At 38.1% G+C, this 24,053-nt stretch overlaps 2 protein-coding genes across 2 annotated transcripts; one reads left to right on the top strand and one right to left on the bottom strand.

Annotated features, from left to right (window-relative positions):
• The first annotated feature begins 1,309 nt into the window (after window positions 1-1,309).
• LOC306871721 (beta-hexosaminidase subunit beta-like) lies at window positions 1,310-12,369 on the top strand. The gene is made up of 14 exons (XM_079419838.1): window positions 1,310-1,663; window positions 1,832-1,980; window positions 2,287-2,352; window positions 4,150-4,196; window positions 4,298-4,408; window positions 4,807-4,908; window positions 6,845-6,977; window positions 7,288-7,468; window positions 7,710-7,796; window positions 7,912-7,984; window positions 8,446-8,620; window positions 11,349-11,439; window positions 11,573-11,677; window positions 12,051-12,369. The coding sequence occupies exons 1-14, from the start codon at window positions 1,422-1,424 to the stop codon at window positions 12,112-12,114; spliced, it is 1,626 nt and encodes a 541-aa protein (XP_079275964.1). The 5' UTR covers window positions 1,310-1,421; the 3' UTR covers window positions 12,115-12,369.
• On the bottom strand, window positions 12,252-24,053 carry LOC306871720 (ribosome-releasing factor 2, mitochondrial). The gene is made up of 20 exons (XM_079419837.1): window positions 23,700-24,053; window positions 23,415-23,496; window positions 23,274-23,319; window positions 23,093-23,190; window positions 22,696-22,821; window positions 22,511-22,599; window positions 22,227-22,315; window positions 22,028-22,088; window positions 21,765-21,950; window positions 21,502-21,582; window positions 21,250-21,398; window positions 21,008-21,148; window positions 17,388-17,487; window positions 16,811-17,000; window positions 16,640-16,716; window positions 14,109-14,247; window positions 13,498-13,680; window positions 13,267-13,382; window positions 13,003-13,185; window positions 12,252-12,830 (listed from the first exon to the last, which is right to left on the bottom strand). Exons 1-20 carry the CDS (start codon window positions 23,733-23,735, stop codon window positions 12,702-12,704), a joined length of 2,301 nt encoding a protein of 766 aa, XP_079275963.1. The 5' UTR covers window positions 23,736-24,053; the 3' UTR covers window positions 12,252-12,701.

Raw genomic sequence — 24,053 nt, 5'->3', positions numbered from 1 at the left:
TTATTGCAGTTAATGGCAAAATGGATGTTTGCAAATGTAAATTGATGTAGTATCACTGTACGGGGGATATAATTTGTTGCATTTATATGGAACACAAGGACGTGATACCTAGTGTACGCCACACACACAGAGAGAGAGAGAGAGAGAGAGAGGTATTCCTATCATTATGGGGACATTCCATAGGCATAATGGTTTTGATATTGTACACTGTATTTTCTATCCCCTTACCTTAACCCTACCCCTAAACCTACCTCTCACACAAACCATTCTGCATTTTTAGATTTCAAAACACATAACATAGTGAACACCAGTATACACACACACACACACACACAGACACACACACACGTCAGTCAGTAGCTTTGTAACTGGGCTGAGTTTCTCAAAATCATATTTAGCTTTAGAAACCATTAACACCAATGTTCTATATGACCTACTTATGCTTACAATGCTTTTGGGTAGCCCAGCTCTGGGTAGGTTTGATGTAATTTACAGTGTTCAATGTTACTTTTCTTGTAATTCTTAAAAAGGAACATCAACAGTTCACTTAAATATTAAAATTCAGTTATTTTCCTCACCCTGGTGTTGGTGTAATGTGCCCTTCTTTCTTCACTGACCAAGAGCAAGGAAGACATTAAAATGCAGTTATTTTCCTCACCCTGGTGTTGGTGTAATGTGCCCTTCTTTCTTCACTGACCAAGAGCAAGGAAGATATTTTCTTTTTTTGTGGTCTAAAAAAAAGTAAATGACTGAATTTTCGATTATGAGGTCTCTGCGTAGAGTACAACAAAAGTGGACATTTCTAGTTTTATGGGCTTTTTTTTATTTAATGTAACTGGGAAAAGATTTAAATGGTAGCATATATACTATCTGTGCAGGAAAAAAAAATCTTGAAACTAATTTCACATTAGAAAATAGTATATCAATCAAAATCTAGTTGTTCAGAATAAAATATTGCTTTACAAAAAGTAGGGGATAAGTACACATAGGCCACTAATAATTACATTACAATTACACAGTAGTACTATTATTCGGGAAATATGCATTTTGCTACTAGTCTTGCTATTTTCATGTTTTTATTATGCGATATGATTGAAATATATGCGGTCTTCTTCCTTTATAATCACAAGACGTGTTGAAACAATTGTTTAGCTCATATCGTTTCCTTTGCCTGGGCCATTTGTTTTGCAAGTTTAGCCTAACATCTAAGGATTGACCTTCTTCGTTGTTCTCGGTACAAATTAGCAGATAAAGGGATGAGCTTTGATAATAACAATCGGTGCAATTCACTTAAGACCTTCAGGGGGGTGTGGCGGCGGATTGGTAAATCCCATGACCTGGGTTGAGGAAAACGCCGCCCCTGAGCTCCACACACACTACTCAATTCAGACTGGAGGCAGAAGTGAGCTGACCACACAGCCATGTACTGCCTGCTCAAATGTGCGCCGCTGTTTTTGGCGGTAGCCGTCTGCAATGGCTGGCTCTTCGGCGACTTTGGAGGAAAACAGAAGGAGCTGGATGAAATCTCCCTCTGGCCGCTGCCGCAGAAATTTCAGTCGTCCGCCGTCGCTTTTAAACTCAGCTCCGCCAGCTTTCAGATCGTCCACTCGAAACAGTCCTCCGCCGGACCGAGCTGCAGTCTACTCGAGAATGCGTTTCGCAGGTAACTGTATACAATACCTTATTCATATTTGTCCCGATATTGTGTTATGAAAGACGCTAATGTTTAGCTTTAACAGGAAGTACAGTGTCAGTAAAGTATGATTCATAAGCGCTGTGTGCTCCGTGCCAATTATCCAGCACTTGGCTTCAACTGACCTTTGCTTTGCAGATATTTTGAATACATGTTTGGTGACCTGAGGAAGCACGAGAAGAGCCGAAAGAAAGTATGTGATTCAGATCTCGTGCAGCTTCAGGTATGGATCACATCAGCTGATCCGGAGTGCGACGGTTACCCGAGTCTGCAAACCGACGAGTCATGTGAGCTTTTCCCCTTCCGCCTTTTCCCCTAACCTCAATGATCTCTAATCCAATAATTGACATCAGCCTCTCTGAGGTGTAATCGGGTTAACGTATTAACGTGATTCTAGAGCTCTTTTTAGATGTGATAACTTTTGACTCATGCAAAGTAATTATAAACACTTTTCTACTTAATATTTCATGGAAACTGCATTATGGAAGTCAGTCACTTCTCGCCTCTTCATTCAGATGTGTTGAGATCAAACTTGAGCCAGCGAATGTTTTGGTTGTCTGTGAATTGTGTGAAGTTTTGCTCTCTTTGTGTAGATGAGCTGTCAGTGGATGAACCCTCTGCTGTGCTGAAAGCTGCTAATGTGTGGGGGGCTTTGCGAGGTAAGCAAAACTGTACAGTTCTAGAGTAAACTAGGAGTTCTAGGCAGTAAACAAGCTCACATTTATATTTCCCTTTTGAACATGCACACAACTATCAAAAGGTCTGTGCTCAGTCTGTTATTTTGTTAAGAATAAATTAATATTTTTTTCAGTAGGGACATAATAAACTGATCAAAAGTGATGATAAATATTTAAATTAGGGATGCACGATATTATCGGACTGATATCGAAATCGGCCGATAATGACTTTAAATGTAAATATCGGCATCGGCCTGACATGCAAAATTATGCCGATATGTCTTGCCGATAAGGGGAAGGTGTTAACTTGCATCAGGGTGTGCTAGCGATTAGATCACGTCAGCAATGTGGCTCATTCTTGAAGCAAAGTTTTGTCTGAATGATGAATAGATTGACTGTTTTGGATCGCTGCATTTAATGTGTGAAGGCATGTACAGAATGACGCGTTCGGTAAACAGTTATAGCACAAGCAGGGGCAGCAGTGACAGCCTCCCCCAGGTCCTAATGCCCGTTCGGTAAGTAGTTTTAATAGTAGGGGCGCTGTTGGCCTACTTCTAATTAAATTAAAAGTAAAATAGCCTACACAAATAACATTTAGAATGTGTTTCTGATTAAATAAAGCAGTAATTGATGTATTAAAATAAGTATGTTTTGATTTAATGGTCAGAAGCTATAGCTTACATGAAAAAAAAAAATCACAAACATGACACTTGTAAATTAAATAATTTTATATATACTGATTTATTCATTAATGTGTAACGTTTTAGTTTTTAAACAAATCATGAGCTCTAAAAGATTTTCAGAATTTTTACAACTCTTGTTTTAGACCATCTACAAATGTTAAATCTTAAAATAAAATATTAGGGTTAACTGCATCTTTCTGGGGGAAAAATACAGCGATTGATATAGTTGATTTATATTTATTTTCAAAGCTTCAATGTACTGTTAAAAAAAACGTTATTATTTTTTATTTAATTCTAATAAATAAGTTTTTGTTAAAAACTAACCAAAATTAATAATATTTTGCTTATAATTTCTGCACAGGAGAGACTTGGTGTTGTTTCCAAACAAAAGGAAATATATCGGCATCGATATCGGCCAAAATGAGTTGAAAAATATCGGCATATCGAATATCGGCAGAATTCCAATATCGTGCATCCCTAATTTAAATTGTTAAAAACAATATATTTCAAATTTAAACTTTCTATTTATCAATTAATTGTGTAAAAGTATAACTGTTTTTACAAAAATATTAAGCAGCACAACTGTTTTCAGCATTGGTAGTAATAAGAAATGTTTCTACAGCAGCAAATCAGCATATTAGAATGATTTCTAAAGGATCATAAAGACTGGAGTAATGCCTGCTGAAAATTCATTACATTTTAAAATATACTAAAATTGTTGTTGTTTTAAATGACAACAGCATTTCTCAATATTACTGTTTTTACTGTATTAGAAGCTCATTTCCATTCCTGTCAGTGGCCTTGTCCTTTCTTAAGAATGTTTAGGTTGTGTGTAATCCTGCCCTAAGAGAAGAGATTGCAGTATTTATAGGTATAGGTATACTTTATTGTCTCCACAGAGAAATTTGTCTTGGGCTCCAATAACAACCACTGCATCAACACCTTCAAACAATACATAACACACAAAAATAAACCATCTCAATAAAAAACACCCCCCCAAAAAAAAAAAAATTCCATATCATGTCCATATAACATGTTTTATCTTAATTTATGATATTATCAACGTGTAACTTCCTCATATGTTTACTGTTGTAAGGACTGGAAACATTCAGCCAGCTGGTCTATGAGGATGACTATGGAGCTGTAAGTTTGAAGTAGACCATTACTTATTGGATTGTTGTTTTTCATTAGGGCTTTAAATATGAATAAATTCCATCAATCTTTTTTTTTGGTCTTCTCAACAGAACAACATCAATAAGACAGATATCTCAGATTTCCCACGGTTTGCCCATCGAGGGATCCTGCTGGACTCGTCTCGACACTTCCTGCCACTCAAAGTCATTTTGGCCAATTTGGTGAGCTGAAATCATTTGCTTTACAATGAAAGGCTTTACTTAAACACATGCATGGGTCTAGAGTGGCATATTGGAAAATAGGCCATGATTAATCAATGACTTTTTCATTAATTTCCTCATCAGAAGACAATGTCAGCTAAATACCTCAAGGAAGTTACTTTACTTATGAGACTGGAAAGTCAAGTTTTTAATGTTTGCACGACTAATCACAAGACAAGATGATGCTCATCACAAGGTTTGTCTGGGAAAAATTGTGCTCAGCGAACAGTTTTGACCTAAAATTCAGTCACATGTTCATATTAGTGGACATATGTGCAACTACCTTCCAAGGTTTTTTGTTGGTTTTGAAATGCTTCTCATCCCACAGCGTTAAGTAATAAAATGTCTCATTTTCACAGGAAGCTATGGCGATGAACAAGTTTAATGTATTCCACTGGCACATTGTGGACGATCAGTCGTTTCCTTATATGAGCCGTACCTTCCCTGACTTAAGTCAGAAGGTGAGTATATGATGTGCTTGACTTCGTTTTAGATTCAAGCTTGACTGCCTCACACTGATTAAATACATCTCTATTCAGAACATGAAATATATTGTAGATTTCAGACATGTTGTTAGTGGATTAACATGCTAGAATTCTATTATCACTGAAGGGTGATGGCCACCATGTAAACAGGAGACCACAAGTAGGCGTATAAACCAATAATTACACTGCAACAAATTCCAGGATTTTTGTAAGACTTTAAAAAAGATATGCCATGCTTTTAAAAGTAGTTCTCATATACTTTTTGTTTTATTTGCTGCATTGGAAGCGAAAGGTAAGGGATAAAGATTTACCACAAAATGATGATAGTGCTGTAAGGACACATCAGTTCCAGTGTCATTTCCTTTAAAGGTCCCATGGCATGAAAATTTAACTTTATGAGGTTTTTTAACATTAATATGAGTTCCCCTAGCCTGTCTATGGTCCCCCAGTGGCTAGAAATGGCGATAGGTGTAAACCGAGCCCTGGGTATCCTGCTTTGCCTTTGAGAAAATGAAAGCTCAGATGGCCCGATCTGGAATCTTCCCCTTATGTCGTCATACGGGGAAAGGTTACCTCCCCTTTCTCTGCTTTGCCCGCCCATGAGAAAATGAGCTACGACCGTGCGAGGAGAGCGAGAGACATCATGGCTTGCAAACGAACGAAGCATTGTTTCTTGGCACTTCAGATCGGTTCTACTCTATGAACTGTCACATACTGTAATACAACTGAATGCCCAATAAAGCTGTTCACATTTACATATTTTCTGTTGTCATACATAAAACAAGTATAATTAGTAAACACGACCCATTAATAATACATGTTAACCCTGAATCACTCTCACTATACTCCTTAAATCCTGATTTATAATCACAACATAAAATCAATATACATCTAACTTACACTAAAAAGCGACTATATGCAGTGGTTTTGGCTACATTACTGTTTTGCGTCTGAGTAATAAACTGCGCATATTAACAGACAAATTATGTTCATATTTAAAAGTCCAAACAGTCAGTAAGCGACAAGTGCTTGGAAACGCTGTTTTGTAAATGATTTCTTGATGAGTCTGCTGCTTTAAGGCAAACTGAAAGCGCTGCTTCTCTGCCGCTCGCTGCTCAGAACAGACGCCGAGAGAGGAGACACTGCGCCGGGAGAGAGACCTCGCGCTCGCGGGGCAGTACTGGAGACATCTTCCAACTGAATCATAGGTTGTTTTTTTTTTTTTTTTTTTGTAAAAGTCGCTAGGTTTGTTAGTATGTACCCATTATGGGAAAAAACCCGCCAAAAGGGTCTCAAAGTTACTAAATATTGTTCTAAAGTCGCGCTCGTGTGTGAGACACGGGAGCTGATGGCAGCGGGCACACAAGTCTATGTGTGGGAAACACTGACCGTATCCAGACACAATATTTTAAACTAACCATTCAGAGACGTCCTGCTGTAGCCGCTGAGTTGCAACTTCTTCATCCGGTGCTTCTCCATCCGGATCAGATTCTGGGTCAAACTGAAAAGCTTGAACAACTGCATGTCTACGAGCCATTGCGATACATCCACTGTCAACATTAGCGCATGGTACCGTGGCCACAAGCTGCAGGCCACACACCCACCCTCCACCTTGCCCCGCCTCTCTCCTCCTCATTAGCATTTAAAGCTATAGACACAGAAATGACACGTCCTAAGGAAAGCTCATTGTGAGACTGGCTCGTAGTGGCTGAAATTCTGCACCAAGGCTGAATTTCGGGAACAAGACTTCAGATACAGTACTAGGCCTATATAAAAGCATCCAAAAAACAGCATTTCATGGGACCTTTAAAGAATTAGGTGATAGAACTCAACTTCCACTGATGAAGTCTAACTGGTAAAGAGTTTATCTTTGTATATTGATCATGTTTTCCCTATTTTTTGTGATTTACAGGGAGCCTTTCACCCATTCACACATGTGTACACTCCATCTGACGTGAAGATGGTCATTGAGTTCGCCCGCATGAGGGGGATCCGAGTCATCCCCGAGTTTGACACCCCAGGACACACAGAGTCATGGGGCAATGGTCAGTTGGTGAACTTGATACATGAGTTTTATACATATTTTGTTTAGTCATGTTTAGAGCTGCAATAACACTGCATGATTTTAAAATCTGAACATAAAGAAATGACTTAGAAAATGACTTAAGTTGAAACAAACACAAAGCAAACTCACAAAGAAACATACCTTATTCCTTGGAGATGCATGACAAATGTAAACAAGTTGTGTAGTGTATTCCAGCCTCAAGTCATATTTTGTTGGTTTCAGCAGTTGCAGCTACTTATTAATGTGACAGTGACAACAATGTTTTATCTCTCTGTCGCTCTTTCACTTAGGCATAAAGGATCTGCTAACACCTTGTTACAGTGGCTCTAGTCCTTCAGGAACATTTGGGCCGGTCAACCCCATCTTAAACTCCTCTTATGACTTTATGGCACAGTTTTTTAAAGAGATCAGCACCGTCTTCCCTGATGCCTACATACACCTGGGGGGAGACGAGGTTGACTTCAGTTGCTGGTAAGAAAAACAGAGCTTGCCAATTGCCAATTATTAAACTACATTGTTTCCCTGAATATTGTAATGCTAATAATCTTACCATATATCACATTATTTGATCAAATTCTTTGATTAAAAGAAATAGTTAACTGTAACTGTCACACAGGACCTTGAGTGTTTCTCTTTCTCTATTTGCTTTACTTTGTGTTGATAGCTGTTACTGTTAAAGGCCATACTTACATTCCCCTTATTGTTCCTGTAGGAAGTCTAATCCTGATGTTCAGAAGTTTATGGTGCAGCAGGGCTTTGGCACAGACTACAGCAAACTGGAGTCTTTCTACATTCAAAGGTAAGAGCTTTACTTTAGCCAGGAAGGTGGTCTTGTAGTCTAAATTAAAGATGATTGTGACAATATAAATCAGAACACAAGCTGACATTATGTATTATTTATTTTTGGAAAACAGATTACTTGATATCGTGGCTGCTACCAAGAAAGGTTACATGGTATGGCAGGAAGTGTTTGATAATGGGGTGAAGGTAAGGCTCATCTCTTCTTATCTCTTCTGTGCCGACGATCTTGTGCTGTTGGGAAGTAATGTAAATGCATAAATGTTGTATTACAAGTTTTTTTGTTATCACCTTTGATACACAAATTAAGACACATTCTTGCAGATCCAAAATGCTTTGACTTCAAATCAAAGCTTAATCTACTTTTATTTAACCTTCTTAATCACAACTAGCTTGACTTGAATGCTCAACTTTTCACAAGCCGCTGCAAACATACCACTAAGTTGCTGTTTTTAAACTGTGCTTGCATGTAGATGTATGATTGCCACTAAGTTGCTGTTTTTAACTGTGCTTGCATGTAGATGTATGATTGCCACTAAGTTGCTGTTTTTAACTGTGCTTGCATGTAGATGTATGATTGCCCGTAACAATATAACGACCCAAAAACAAACATTGATTAGGGGACATAATGTACTTTATGCATGTTCCAGCTGAAGGATGACACTGTGGTGGAGGTGTGGATGGGGAACAACATGGAGGAGGAGCTACAGAATGTGACTGGGGCAGGATTTACAACCATTCTTTCTGCCCCTTGGTACCTGGACTACATTAGCTATGGACAGGACTGGCAACACTACTACAAAGTTGAGCCACTCAATTTCCCTGGTCAGTTTTTCCAGTCAAACGCTTAACCCTTGTGCAACCTTATGGACATTTTTGTCCATTTTAGTTTTTTTTTTTTTGATAATTGTGTCAATGCTAACTGCATAAACTTTGGCTCAGGTGTGTATTTTTATTGGAATTTTAATATTCCACCCTCATTTCCTTTAATAAATCTATTTTACACTAGCTACAAAAAATAGTTCCTCTCAGTGCCTTTTGGACAAAAATGTCCCCATTGAAACCCATTAAAACTGCTATTTTTAATCGCAGTGCCGTTTAACTGTAAAATGATGAAATTTTTGTTAATAGGCTTTCATTCTGTTGGCAAAGCTTCAAAATTAAATTTTTTACCAGACGTGCCATTTTTTCAGGTTTGGTCTATAAAGGGTCTATAAAGCAAATACTTGCTTTATTCCTGTTTTCTGCTTCTGCATATTATAGAGCCAATTGGATAAATAATGCAGCTATAATTGTGTAGGTGTGTTGGTATGGATGTCGGAGTGTGGTTTGTATGCGTGTCATAAAAAAAATAGTGTGTGTTCTTGTAAAATTTGAGAGAGAGAAACTCTACTGCAAATCACAAATCCAACCAGTGTGCACCATGGGAGTTTTGCTGGCATCTAATGGGGAAAATTTGGTACTGCGTTCAAACTAAATTTTACTGAAAGCTCATTTTTTGAGATATCAACCTCAAATTTGGAACACAACTTTAGATTTACGGCTTTGATTTTCTAGCAGGTTTAGAGTTCAACATGTTTCATATATAAAATATTGCCTGTGATTTATTGATATTCATAAATATTGTTTATGAATAATTTTCATAAACTTAAATAACTTTTTTTTATTTCACTTTTTACATTTATTTTGACTTCAACAATAATCTGCCATGGGGGTTCTTTAAAATGAGATCAAACGTAAGTCTGTGCTCCCAAGCTTCCAATTTTTATGACCGTTTTTTGACATGGACATTTTTGTCCACTATTGACCAAAGTGTAACTTTTTTTTATTGATGCACAAGGGTTAATTTTGTTTATTTTAGCACCACTAGAATACTAAAGTAGTGCTTTCAAACGTAGAAACTCTAGTTATTCAGTATTTACACACGTATTGGCCATGTGTGATGGTTTTGACATGTCATGACATGACAATCACTATACCTTTTGTTAGATTTTAACCTATATTTTTGCCCTGAAAATAGCCATGGATGAGTTGGCATGGTGTTGAATCACAAACAAGCTTGGGGTTGAGGCTTTGGTCTGGGTAGAGACGGTTCATTGGGAAACACCTCCATTTTAAAGGAGGACATATGCACTTGATCGACCATATGTTAATTATATGGAATTTCCTTTAATTTCTGCATTATTGAAGTGTTCAAATGTGATCCTGTCAGTCTGGCTCTGGCTCTTGGTTTTGCTCGTCACTAGTACGTTGTCATCATGACTAGTGTTCGACCACTCCTGATCAACTCTGAGCTCCTGTCACATCTCGAGGTCAGGACACTGAAACTACATATTCCTGAATGCTCCGCATGCATTCCAGCATGTCACTAAATACACTACCTTTCAAAAGTATTTGATCATTCAGAAGTCTTTGAATAAAAAGTTCAAAAGAACATAAATGTCACTTTAGTGACTCCAAACTTTTGAATGGTAGCGTGTGCTTTGCCATAATTCCTCCTCCATCTTGCTTCAGTCTTGTTAAATTAATATCACTACTAAAAGTTTTTCGTTACTGTATAGAATAATGGTTAACTTGTCAGGTTTAGAGGCCATTAACTAATGATCTAATGAGAAAGCAGACATTTTGAGTCACAGCTGAGCATCTGACCTTCCAGGAAGATATGACAATAGATGGATATATTTCTCTGGACTGCATTCAAGATCTAACATATTACCATTTTTGATGTAGTGTTGACTCATAAGACTCATTACATTAGGATGTGCAATATTTTTTTCCCAAGTATTGTACATCCATATCCAATGTCACTTTAAAATTAACCGTGTTCAGTTCTTTCATGACAAATATTAGTGATTATATCTGTATAAATGTGCGATCTTGGTATCTTTTTGACAAAGTAAATGTGAATGAAGCATGAAAAGCCTCACAAAGACCTTTTTTTCCCCCACGTTGACGTGTGTTATACATGCGTCTGTATGTGTACACATGTAGCTGAAAGCTGACACAAAGATCCATGTGTGGATGAAATGGCAAAGGTAACAGCCGCTGGTTTCGGTGCTCTGCTCTCCACACCCTGGTACCTCAGCAGCATCAGCTACGGCCAAGACTGGGTGAACATTTACAAAGCCGACCCCCAAAATTTCACTGGCGTGTCATTCACAGATAAAGTCTTTGTGGATTTGTGCCTCTGTTTGACATGTTTCTCCTAAATTTGCACAACATCTGAAGGTATAGAGTAAAAAACAAACAAAACAATGACTTAAGTCACTTTAAACAGGACTGATTATACAATACATGATTTTGTGAGCTATGTTGTTGACCTTTCCTTAACAAAAGAGTTAAGTCTGGTGAAAATCTGGTGGCACTTTGTACAGACTGACAGTTATGAGTCTATTCAGTCACGACCCAGTTTAAATGGTTTGCTTTGTCTGCAGGTATTCAGATGTTTGAGATGCAGATTTAAACAGGATCAACTCTTTGCTTTGAGTGATGGCGTTTTGTACTGTTGTAGTATTCATTTTGTTTATAACTTGTGATTGATATTTTACCACAGGCACAGATGCACAGAAGAAGCTGGTGATTGGTGGAGAGGCTTGTCTTTGGGGAGAGTATGTGGATGCTACCAACCTCACTCCTCGACTCTGGTATGATATGTTACTCAACTGTACCATCTCCTGTCAAAGCTAAAGTTAGGAGTTAGTGCCAAAACTGAAACCAAACCTAGTATTTATTTAGAATTATGTAAATTATTATTTTTCTTTGTTTGTGCCGTTGCAGGCCAAGAGCCAGTGCTGTTGCTGAGAGGTTATGGAGTGATAAAAGCGTGACAGATGTGGGTAATGCCTATAATCGTCTGGCCCAGCATCGCTGCCGCATGGTCAAGTGAGTTCAAATGACAGTGGCAAATTCATTCATGCAATGTCACCTTATTATTTAATAATTCAATAATACAACATACAGTTCCGTTTCATTCTTCAATTATATGAGTAAGAATCAAAATGTTTAGCAGTGGAGGGACCTCACTAATCTCTGATGTCCTTGATTTTTGTTTAATTATAGATTCATTTATTGCAATAATTTATTTCTAATTATTGTTAAGGTCGTCTGTTTTGGGTCAATTTGGAAGATTTTGAAAATGTAAAAAATATTCAGTATAGTCTTTGTACAAATAATTGAATTTAAAATAAAATTCTACAGGCATATTTTTGTATGTTTCACTGGTGAAAGTGAGATTTTTCCCCTCTTTCCCCATCAGGAGAGGCATACCTGCACAACCTCTATTTGTTGGCCACTGCCGTCAGGAGTACATGGGCATATGATCTGCAACATTCAGTTTACAGTAGACAATTAAAGGGAATAAAAAGACAACACTTTTTAAAAGATAAAACCATGTTAACCATTCAGTAATTATGATTTGCTGTTCTGTGCACTGAGCCAGTTATTACCAGAACTTGTTGTAATTACTGTTTTTTATTATTAAACAGACAGTTCTGTACATCTTGATTTCCTCTAGGCTTAAATTTGATTAAACTGTAATTCATATTCTTTTGAATAAATTTGAAGTTTTTGAAATGAGGTCTGCTTTTTAATTATTTCCCAAGGATAGGTATGTCGTAAGGGTTTAATAAATTAAATATTTAAATAAGAGTAATGAATGCATTCTTCTTGTAAAATTATTGGTATGTTTTATATACATGCACACACAAGCACCAGTAAGCTTTTTTTTTTTTTACCTTACACTCTCCATCAGAGAAAAAAAAAAATCCAATTAGGTCGCTGGATGTGAGCTGAGCAGGGTATATGTAGGCTAGTCTCCAAGATTTGATCTTCTGGACCATATGTGAGCAGCCAATCACAGAGCAATCAAAATTTGCCTGTATAAATGTTCAGTTCACTTGGTGAAAATTTAAGCCAGTCCAGCCATCTTGTTGAGCAGTGTATTCTGGTCCTGAGTGTTCATGGGCTCATAGTTGGACAGCTCCAAAGAAAAAGTAGCATTCCCAGAGGTCAAAGTGCGAAGAACAGTCGAGTAGCCCTTGAGGCAAAACAAATCAATAAATCAACATAGTTCATTTGTTATGGTGAATAGTAAGAGATAGTGAGAGTTACATTTTATTGGCCTCATTATACACGGAGATCAACTTGCAGTTAAATTGTGCTATTACTGACACATTATGATTGTGTAATATTTTTAGTAAAAGACTCACCATCATCTCAGCCAAAGGTACTGTAGCCAGCAAAACCTTGTTTTCCTGACGACTTTGGATGTCACATACAGTACCGCGTCGCTGGGCGAGATCCGCAAGCACAGGACTCAGATACTCTTCGTCTACAGTCACTTCCAGAGCCATCACCGGCTCCAAAACCTGCCCCCCAGCCAGCTTCAGAGCCTGAACCAGAGGAACATAAACTCAGATGTGGCATTATTTAAAAATGATTGTGGGAAAAGGCACAGGACGGTGTTTGAGCACCTTGAGCATGCAGCGGGACACGCAGGCCGACACCATGGCTGCAGAAGTGCCTGGCTCCAATCTTACATTCTGGATAACGGTCTTTACTCCCTCTACAGGAAAACCCAGCACAGGACCTGGAAAGGGAGTTGAGTGACCAAGAGCACAACTGTACTGCAATACTGTACCAGGAAGATATAGATGTGATGAATGATTCAAACATAAAAGCTTTAAAGCATGCATTTCTGTTACCTTGGAGGTAGGCACTCTGAACTCCATTTTCCACAGCTTCTCTGACATGAGCAGGAAGCTGAGTTTTTACTTCATAAACAAAAGTCACATCACAGGAAGTGCTAGACTCCTTCATCAGAGCATGGACAGCAAGCTCCACAGTAACAACATGCCTCTTGTCTCCAAGAGTACGGTCTAACATATCTGAAATGATTGTACATATCATAATAGAATTTAGTATACTCCGACTAATACTGTATTATTTGAAATTATAATTTATTTTACAATTACAATGTGTTCTGTGTATAACTCTAGGCATGTTAATTTCTTACTATTTTAATTTTATATAAAAATAAAAACATCCTACACTCTTGAACCTACACTAAATCAGGGCATGTGACTAGCCATACATGTTTTCTTTTTCATTTTATTGTTTTATGCCTATTCTTTACCATGTACAAAGTCTATTGTAACCATAAGTCACACTGGACCATAAAACAGTAAAGCAGACAAACAAACAGATGACCTGTCATTGGGAAATCGTTCTGATGTTTCATCACAAACAAAGCAATATGATTTTCACAGAGGTAGACTCATATAAAACACGAGGGGAGAGTTAGCACTAGCCTCACCTGTGGCAGTTGCTGATTGGAGGATGGTCTCTCTGTAGGCCACCTGCAAGGGTCCTAGGTGAGTTTCGATGTTGTACTCTCTCTTAATACGGTCATGGATGATCTCAATGTGCAGCTCTCCCATCCCACTTAGTATCGTCTGTGAATGAATAAGTGAAATATACATTGTAGAACACTCTCCTCAACACAGGATTCAAGGGTATCTGATGTCCGTAGTGCAAATGGTGTAGGATGGGTTACGTGTTACAATGTAATACTTTGTGTAGAACCTTTTTTTTTTTTTTTGAAGCACTAAGCTTAGGTTTGAACAAGTAAATATGCACTTAATATGTAAATACACTCCCCTCCAAAAGTATTGGGAGAGTGAGGCCAATTCCTTTAGTTTTGCTGTAGACTGAAAACATTTGGGTTTGACATCAAAAGATGAATATCAGGCAAGAGATTTACATGCCGGCTTTTATTTACAGGTATTTAGATCTGGATCTGACACACAAAGCTATCACCTTTTGTTTGAACCCACCCATTTTTCATGTGAGCAAAAGTATTGGAACAGATAGAATTAACAGATTAAAGTGAAAAAGACTTAATATTTAGTTGCAAATCCTTTGCTTTCAATAACTGCATCAAGCCTGTGACCCATTGACATCATCAAACTTTTGCATTCTTCTTTTGTGATGCTTTTCCAGGCTTTCAGCACAGCCTCTTTCAGTTCTTGTTTGTTTTGGGGGGTTACCCCCTTCAGTCTCCTCTTTAACAGGTAAAAGACATGCTCTATAGCAGGGATCCTTAAATCTGGACCATTCCTGCAGAGTTTAGCTCCAACCCTAATCAAACACACCTGAGCATACTAATCAGAGTCTTCAAGATCATTAGAAAATCACAGGTAGGTGAGTTTGATCAGGGTTGGAGCTAAACCCTGCAGCACTTTTTAAGTTTAAATGAAACTAAGACTGAGGTAATCTGGTTCGGAAACTCAGAGTCCCAAGTCTTTTCTGATTTGGGAAACTTGGCTCCTTTCCAGAAATCAGTGGTTAAGAATCTGGGGGTTCAGTTTGATGTCTCTCTGAAATTTGATAAACAGATCAAGTCCTGCTTTTTTCACTTAAGATTACTAGCCAAGGTAAAACAGTTTCTGTCACCCAGCAATTTTGAAAAGCTTATTCATGCTTTTATTTTTGTTAGACTGGATTATTGTATTCAGTGTACTCTTTATATGGAGGTGTGAGCAAATAATTGACATCTCGCTTATAGCTAGTGAAGAATGCTGCTGCTAGATTAATGATGGGTGTCCGTAAACATCAGCATATAACACCTATTTTAGCCACTTTACATTGGCTTCCGGTCCACCACAGGGTCAATTTTAAATGAATTGTTTTAGCATACAAAGTCCTACACAATCTGGTCCCCTCTTATTTAACAGATCTCATACTTGTTCATAAACCTCAAAGGAATCTAAGGTCATCTAATCAGATGATCTTGGTTGTCCCCAGGTCAAGGTTAAAGCTGTGTCATGGCAAGGTTAATTTGCCATGACATTACCTCCACTGTGTTTCACAGATGAGCTTGTATGTTTGGGATCATGAGCAAATCCTTTCTTTCTACAAACTTTAGCCTTTCCGTCACTTTGGTAAAGGTTAATCTTTGTCTCATCAGTCCATAAAACGTTGTCCCAGAATTTTTGAGGCTCATCTCTGTACTTTTTGGCAAATTCCAGCCTGGCCTTCCTATTCTTCTTGCTAATGAGTGGTTTGCATCTTCTGGTGTAGCCTCTGTACTTGTGATCATGAAGTCTTCTGCGAACAGTAGATTGTGCTATCTTCACTCCTGCCCTCTGGAGGTTGTTGCTGATCACACTTACAGTTGTTTTAGGGTCTTTCCTGACAGCTCTCACAATGTTTCTGTCATCAATTGCAGTTGTTTTCCTTGGTCTATCTGTTCGATGTCTGTTACTTAGTACACCAGTGGCTTCTTTCTTCTTCCAAACGGTTGAAATGGCTATGGCCAATGTGTGTGCAATGGCTCTGATTGATTTTCCTCCTCCTCTCAGCTTCACATTTGCTTGTTTTTCACCCATAGACAGCACTCTGGTTTTCATGTTGGTTACACCTCTTAACTATAAATGCAGTTTGAACAGGCAAAACCCAAATCTGCAACTAAGCGTAGACATTCAGTGCTAATTATTGTTTGAATAATCATTGTGATAGGACACACCTGGGCAACAAAATACACCTGTCAGTCACATGTTCCAATACTTTTGCTCACATGAAAAAGGGGTGGGTTCAAGCAAAAGGTGATATCTTCTAATTTGTGTGTCAGATCCAGATGTAAATACCTGGAAATAAAAGCCGACATGTAAATCTCTTGTCTGAGATTCATCTTTTGATGTCAAACCCAAATGTTTTGGAATTGGCCTCACTGTCCCAATACTTTTGGAGGGGAGTGTATGTACATGCCTATGGAAGCTCTAATAAACAGAATGCACCATCTAATAGACAAATTAATAGACGAAACCCTTGGTAAATAACATTTACCTGTCCAGAATGAGGGTCTGTTCTGACTTTCAGACTGGGGTCTTCTCTTTGCAGGCAGTTGAGTGCGTGCTCCAGATCTGTTTGACAAATCCCACTGAGATTTCAATCCTTTCACCTGCTGCAGCCTATTTGGAAAGTGATCTGCTGAAGATCTGTGCACAATGTTCTTACCTGCTTGTTTGGCCAGAGTAGGAGGTTCAATGGAGCAGAAGAACACAGGCTCAGGGACCTCCACTCCTGCAAGAGCCAGACTGCTGCTCTCCCTTTGCAAGCTACTCTTGCTCTCTGCTTCCTTCTGAGCCCGCCGCGTCGCAGCTGCAGCAGAGGCTTTGGAGGAGACGATTGTGTCGCCTGTCACAGTCTGATTTGGAACAAATAAAAATATTTAGAAAATATTTTCTAAAGATGCGTAATGCATCAGATGAAGACTCCAGATCTATAAACTGGCAAGAAAAAGCATCTTTAAGACGGCGCCAATAGCCTCGTGGGCATCCCGAGTTATATCTAAAGTGTCCTATAGTAATACAGGCAAAAAATGCCAAAAATATATCTAAAAAAAAAACATCTTCATTCTACATAAGAGTGGTACTACTAATTGTAGCTGCTATTTCTGTTTTAAATCACAAGACCACTCGAGTACTATAAGACACTTTCAAGGATGTTACATGAGTATTTTCCTCTCAAAGCAGTTCAAACGATCATGTAAACAACACATAGTTTTTTTTTGCCCCGTGAAAGTTGAGTTTACCTGTTTGAGTCCAACTGTGAGCGCAATGTTTCCTGCAGATAAAGAAGGGATTTCTATTTGCTGATCAGCAAAAGGCAAGAGAAGTCGACTCATTCTTTCCCTGGAGCAACAAAAACACAAAACATTGTTCTTCATGATAGAGCTTACAATAAAATAAATCTTGGGTCATAATAGAAAAATAAAAAAAGTTATTTTCGTTAACACCATAGTTCCTTAATATAACACTAGGGCTGTCTTGATACATAAGATTTTTCACTTTACGATTATTGTGGTCACAATTTCCTGATAACAATATATCATAAAGAAATCTCGAAAAATAAATAAACCATACTATCAATCAAATTAAAAAAATTTTTTTTTCATTTTTGAGCAATAAATTACATCATTACATACAAAAAGAACTACACTAAACAGACCAAAATGCCAACCGTTTAGTTTAGTATCGTGTCTAAGTACAATTTATGAGAATAACAACATTTTTACTCTAAACGAGTGTTTTAAATAACTTATTCTTATCACAGAATGATGCATAAATTATATTATTTTATCGTATTCTACACAGTGATAAAGGCCAGGTCGATTAGCATTACCTTACAAACACATATCCTTTAAAATACCTGAGATGGATTGAGCGAGGTCACCCTCCGTCATTGAGTATGAATGAAACAAGTTACATGAGAGAGTTTAGCGCTCCATAATGGCACTGGATTACTATGTGTCCTATTCATTTTTAAATATCGCCAATACTGGTATTTGGCAATACTCCTAATTAACCCTTTAGGCGCCAGGGTTTTTTGGAAAAAATGCTGGATTTTGACATCAAGATTTCAAAAGCTTGTGGCTTGAAAGGGCTTAAAGATAGAGATCTACTGTAAATTAAAAAAATGTTGGGCATGACCGAAAGTTTATGTGGGGTGTAAATATACTCATCTAATTTGCATATTATGACGTCATCAGGGGCGGCCCTCTTGAATTTCATAATATTTAGGAAATAGTAGATATTGAATTGATGTTTGATTTTTTTGTTTGTTTTTTTGTCTTTTTCTCCTCATTCCAAATGATCAGAAAAGAGGAAACCAACAATAAAACAGGAGAAAGTACTAAATTATTACTATATTACTATACTATATAGTAGTAAAACGCATGTGAACAGTAGCCTACTTTTTGATCAGTTCATCAGTAATATTCAGGAAATAATAGATATTGAATGGATGTTTGAACTTATTTGCATGTTGTTGTTGTTTTTTGTCTTTTTATCCTCATTCCAAATGATCAGGAAAAGAGGAAATCAACAGTAAAACAGGAGAAAGTAGTAAATTATTACTATATTACTGTGCCATAGTAAAATACATGTGCCTATTTTTTGATCAGTTGACCAGCTATCTGTCCAATCAGGTATCTATGTGACAGTTTATAGTTCTTGAGAGTATGGTACCTCTCATTGTATGGCACAGCGCACAGACCGACCCCACACACCGCACCTGTACTGTCTGCCGGCGGCACTTTGAGCGCACGCGATCAGAACAAACAATGCAATCTGGCCGATTATAAGAGAGAAACAGCTCTCCTATGGACACTAAGACCACGTCCACCCCTGCCACCCCCATCCCCGTTGGGCAAAGTGTTGAAATGATCACTTGTTTGTGCTTTGTGAACAATCGCGCTTTGCGCGCGGCACCATTACGCAGAAAAGGTGTACCGGGAGAAGCGCGATCATTAGACGGCCGATCGTCATTTCCAAAAGGCAAATATTCCCCTTCAGAGTCAGAATCGGCCAATAACATTTGCAACACATCCTCACAGTACAACTTTTTATTAGCCGTTTGGCGATTTTCTCTCACAAATCTCACAATTTACTCAGGTGCTATGAACTGAATTGCTTCCGCATGAGTGACACGATAGCTCACTTACGCTGCTATTTCCTCGAACAATTTTGGTCTAGAATCGAAGTACTACATGTCTGCCATCTAGTGGAAGGGAACACAAATGAGCCATTACACCAGATTAGGAACTACAGCCCATTTCATGAAGTATGACGTCTTGTCGCAATTTTGCGACTTTGGCGCTTAGAGGGTTAACACTATAATGACATTTCATTATTTAAATATCACGATTATAGTCAATACCGGTATACTGTGATACCCCTAGGTAACGTTAGTGGTGGGCAGAGCGAGGCTTCGTGAAACACTGAAGCAGTTGAAGCAAATGTGTCGAGGCTTCGAAACCTGTCTCTACAGTGACACCTAGTGGGCATTTTCAAGTATTGCGCTGAAACAGCATCAACAGAAACAATTGAGCGAATTAGCGAATTGACGAATTGTAATGCATGTTGTGTGTACGAGAAGTCACCAGGTGATGTGGGGGAGTGGTTAGTGTGCTCGATTGCAGTGATATCTCCGTGGGTTCGAATCCTGGGTGAAGCAGTCACTTTTACAAAATTATAGTAAACAATTAAAATGCGTGTTTTTATTGTTCTCCTCTTGTAAAGTTTTGAAACATCGGTCTGACATCTGAATGAACACTTTGTGAATAAGTAATGACAAATAGACAATAAAATACATCAAGCCACAATGTCTTCCTTTTTTTAAATATAGACATTATTTAAAAATATGAATTGTTCTGCTGTTGATGAACTTAGCCTACTTATTTTTTTACATAGAATTTCTCCAGCCTTTGAAAAAATCCTCTCACAAGGGACACTCTGCACCCCCCAAAAGGGCAGGATGAGTGCTCCTCAAATGGCGCATCATGGATGACGTATTATTACAGTAGGCTAGCTGCCTATCACAATACATACATCTCACTTTATTTTGTGTTTCCAAATGGAAATGCTCCCACACCACAGAGGGCCAGCATCTCTTGTGTGGAGCTTCCATTATTATGTAATTTCAATATGAAATAATCTATCTATCAACAAGCCTATGATATCCTATCTGTAACTTGATGTGTTTGTCACTATCTAACTTATATGAATGTATATGTATGCCTATATGAATGTATCAGTATATCTATCCTAATTATCTGTCAATGTCTATAGCCTATCTATCAATACTTTAATAACTTTTAATGTAGCCTAAATATAATTAACCAAATTACACTATAAATATCACTATATCGCAAAATCTCTCTCCTCTCACAAAAACCCACGAAGTGAAGATGCGTTAACTCTACTTTTATACTTTGTGGGAGTTAGGTTGAGACATGTGCACTTGTGTGATTTGTTGCCGACCCTGTCAATCAAACGCCAAATTGGCAGGTATGACACGTCTCGAAACACTTGTGACACGCGCCGGAGCTTCGAATCACCATAGTCACGTGACATGGGTGTTTCGAATCACGCTTCGGAGCAGTGTTTCGAAACATCTGCGCTTCGGGATCTCAACACCGTGTCGAAACGTCAGTTTCACGTCAGCCATCCCTACCCCTAGGTAACACCATAGAAATAGTCTTTCTTTTTGAGTATGTGTTGTGTGATTTTTCCACAACAAATGAAAGCAGAAGTAACAAAAATTCATCATTCTTTATGTTTTTTTTTAAGAGAACTATGAAAATTTGCCATTGCACTCACTGGGTCTCATTATAACTGCATACCAGTCTGAAATCAAAAAGAATAAACCTACGTTCCGTTTCTGTTGATGTTGTACACTGCCGACTGAGCCTTCATGCTTCCTGAATAGATCCTAACAAACACGAGTGGACCCCTCTGTTTGTCATGGACCACTTTGAATGCCAACGCACACAGATCATCCTTATACCAGCGCCTGGACAGACAGGAACACATAAACATTTAATCATAACATGATTATTTCTCCTTTTGCAAAATGAGTTGATGGGGGGTGGGGCTTAGGGATGGTGCACTCACACCAGGGCATGGTTCCTCTCATTGGGGGCAGGAAGGTAAGCAATAATGGCATCCAGCAGAGGTTGAACACCTTTATTTTTCAGAGAGCTTCCACACAACACAGGCACCCCCTTACGAGCTAATGTCACTTTTCTTAGTGCCTCCTGCAACTGGAAATTCAATTTAAATTATGTTTATTTAACAGCCAAATGTATCTGAACCAACGGAGAAAGAAACATGGAGCGCATGTATAGAGAAACTGTATATTCTTACCTTCCCAGCAGGCACTGCATCAAAGTTTTCACTGTACTGTCCAAGCAGCAGCTCCGCAAAATCATCATCTAGATCTGCTACCTGTCCAGTTCACCCAAAATAGATCAGCCAAAAATTTTAATTATGTCATCATGAGCTACATCATTCTAAACCTCATTTTGGTGAACTGTGCCTTTAAGAACCTACTGTACTCAAGATGTGGCAAATAACAATAGAATCAGTATTTTTTCTATTGTTTACTTTTTTTTTTTTGTTTGCTTCACCTGTTCTATCAAAGCGGCCCTGGCCTCACTGACAGCCTGGAGCACATCTGGGTCATCTGAGGGCTGAAGGGCGCTGGTCTCAAAAGCACGGCCATCATATGTCAGTGAGCTCTCCTGCCATGTCATTTTCTGCCTAGTGATCAAATCCACCAATCCGGTAAAGCTCTTCCCTGAGCCAATAGGGATCTGGAAATAACACCAAATATCCAGAACAAATCTTTTCATTGGTAACAGTAGTTGGGTACTATGTTTAAAAAGGTTACCTGAAGGAGAATAGGGTTGGCCTTTAGTTTAGTCTTTATGCTGTCTAAAGAGTACCTCAGGCTAGAAGAAATGAGAGCGAACTGCAGTCATTCATTTAGATCAATAAAACATGCAACTTTTCAGACAATGCGTTAATGGATTCTCTAAATTTAAGTGCGAGTTTCTGAGAAATGGGCAAAAAATGTTTAAATGTAAAACCTAGCTGCAGGCTTGTCCATCTTGTTTAGGAAACACACACATGGGATTTGATGTTTTTCTGCCTGCCGCCACACAGTCATGGTCTGAGCCTGAAATTCATGTATAAAAAAATTAATAAAACACCTTATGAACAATTAAATAAATAAATATAGAAATAAAGAAAATATTTTGCCATTACAATTGCATTATTAATTCAATTACCTTAATAATTAATATATACATTCAATTAATAGTTTATTTATATTATGATTAATTATTTTTACTACAAATAATTTCGGCCAAACCTCTACTCCAGCAGAAGCATCAAACACAGCAACCGCTCCATCCAACACTCGTAAAGCTCTCTCAACCTCCAGAGTAAAATCAACATGACCTGAGAAAAGAAAGATAATTCATATTGACTGTATTTATTGTACCAACCACAAACTTGCCCTGCATTGAATACAACACTGTGTGGACACATGTGTACCTGGTGTGTCTATGAGGTTAATCCTGTGATCCATCCAGTCAAAGGTAACAGCAGCAGACTGGATGGTGATCCCTCTCTCCCTCTCCTGAGCCATGTAATCAGTTACAGTGTCACCGTCATCCACATCTAAACAAGACCAATCACAAAAACATTTATATCATATAAAACAAATGCACATTTATTAAAGGAAGTGTATTAAACAACTATATTATTTATATACTATGATAGTATTTATTAATTATTCCTTTTTAATTTAGTACTTCAATTTAAAATGAGTTCATTTAATATTTATTAAATATTAGATTAATTTATTTCATAATATTACATAATTTTCTTTATTTCAAATAATGATAGTCAAGATATTCTTCGCATACTTTCTTTCTAAATGTCACCTCACCTCCGAGAGCCCGTGTGTAGCCAGAATAATACAGCATTCTCTCTGTCGTGGTGGTCTTCCCTGCATCTATATGCGCCATGATACCTATGTTACGAATTCTGACCAAGAACATAATAGAAACATTTGGTGTTAATAGACCAAAAATTGTAAAAATATGCTCACATGGACTGTCATATCTTACTTTGAGATGTCAGGGTTGGCCACTGCTCGAAGTGATTTCACCTCATCTAAAGGGGAAAAAAAAAAAGTTGTGAACAGTAAGACACTAGTCTAAAATGACTAAATATGCAGAACTCTGTATCTATCCACTACTGTCCTTTACCTCGATAAAAACTGTAGTTTCTCTTCCAGGTCACTATGCATCTGTACGTCTTTGAGGATCTGGTCATCAGGTGTCTGACGCTCTGAAAGGGAAAGAATGATGCAGTTAATGCTGTAAAACTCCAATGTAAGTGTATGAGATGTTATTTAAATGGATTCAACCAACAGTGTTTGCTTTAAACAAGGATTTACTGTAGTAGCCATGGTATTTTGGCGGAAAGTATTGTTAAATTACAGTCAATGACAAATGCCTACAGATCCGAGACAATCAACAGCACAAACGTACCCCTCGGAGGATGGGGAACGGTACATTTAAATGCATTTTGAGACGGAATGTTTGATTAAAGGTTAAGTTGTACAGTATTGACACATGACTGTTGTGCTTGCTCTAAGTCACGTTGTGATCAGACTGGACATTTAATTAATCGTATCGCTTGCACGGATGGGTCGAATCTCAGAGACGACACGACAAAGCAAAAGACATCTAAAACAAACTCGTATCGTTTCCATTTGCCACCGGCAATATGTTAAACACGGTAAACTGGCAGTTGCCAAAAGCTTTTTATAATCACTACAGTCGGCGACAGTTTGTGCACGCACACGTTTTGGCGCATCTCTAAATAAGTCCGTCAGAAACATG

This window comes from Barbus barbus (assembly GCF_936440315.1).
Source record: "Barbus barbus genome assembly, chromosome: 6".
NCBI lineage: Eukaryota > Metazoa > Chordata > Actinopteri > Cypriniformes > Cyprinidae > Barbus > Barbus barbus.
This window is presented reverse-complemented; position numbering and strand designations above follow the sequence as displayed.

Coding starts and splice junctions, on each gene's coding strand:
- LOC306871720 (XM_079419837.1), bottom strand. CDS start 23,735: ATGCATTTAAATGTACCGTTCCCCATCCTCCGAGGG. Junction 22,600..22,695: donor TAACCTCATAGACACACCAG/GTACACATGTGT, acceptor TTCTTTTCTCAG/GTCATGTTGATTTTACTCTG. Junction 16,717..16,810: donor TACTCTGGCCAAACAAGCAG/GTAAGAACATTG, acceptor TTTGTCAAACAG/ATCTGGAGCACGCACTCAAC.
- LOC306871721 (XM_079419838.1), top strand. CDS start 1,422: ATGTACTGCCTGCTCAAATGTGCGCCGCTGTTTTTGGCGGTAGCCGTC. Junction 2,353..4,149: donor TGTGTGGGGGGCTTTGCGAG/GTAAGCAAAACT, acceptor TACTGTTGTAAG/GACTGGAAACATTCAGCCAG. Junction 4,197..4,297: donor ATGAGGATGACTATGGAGCT/GTAAGTTTGAAG, acceptor TCTTCTCAACAG/AACAACATCAATAAGACAGA.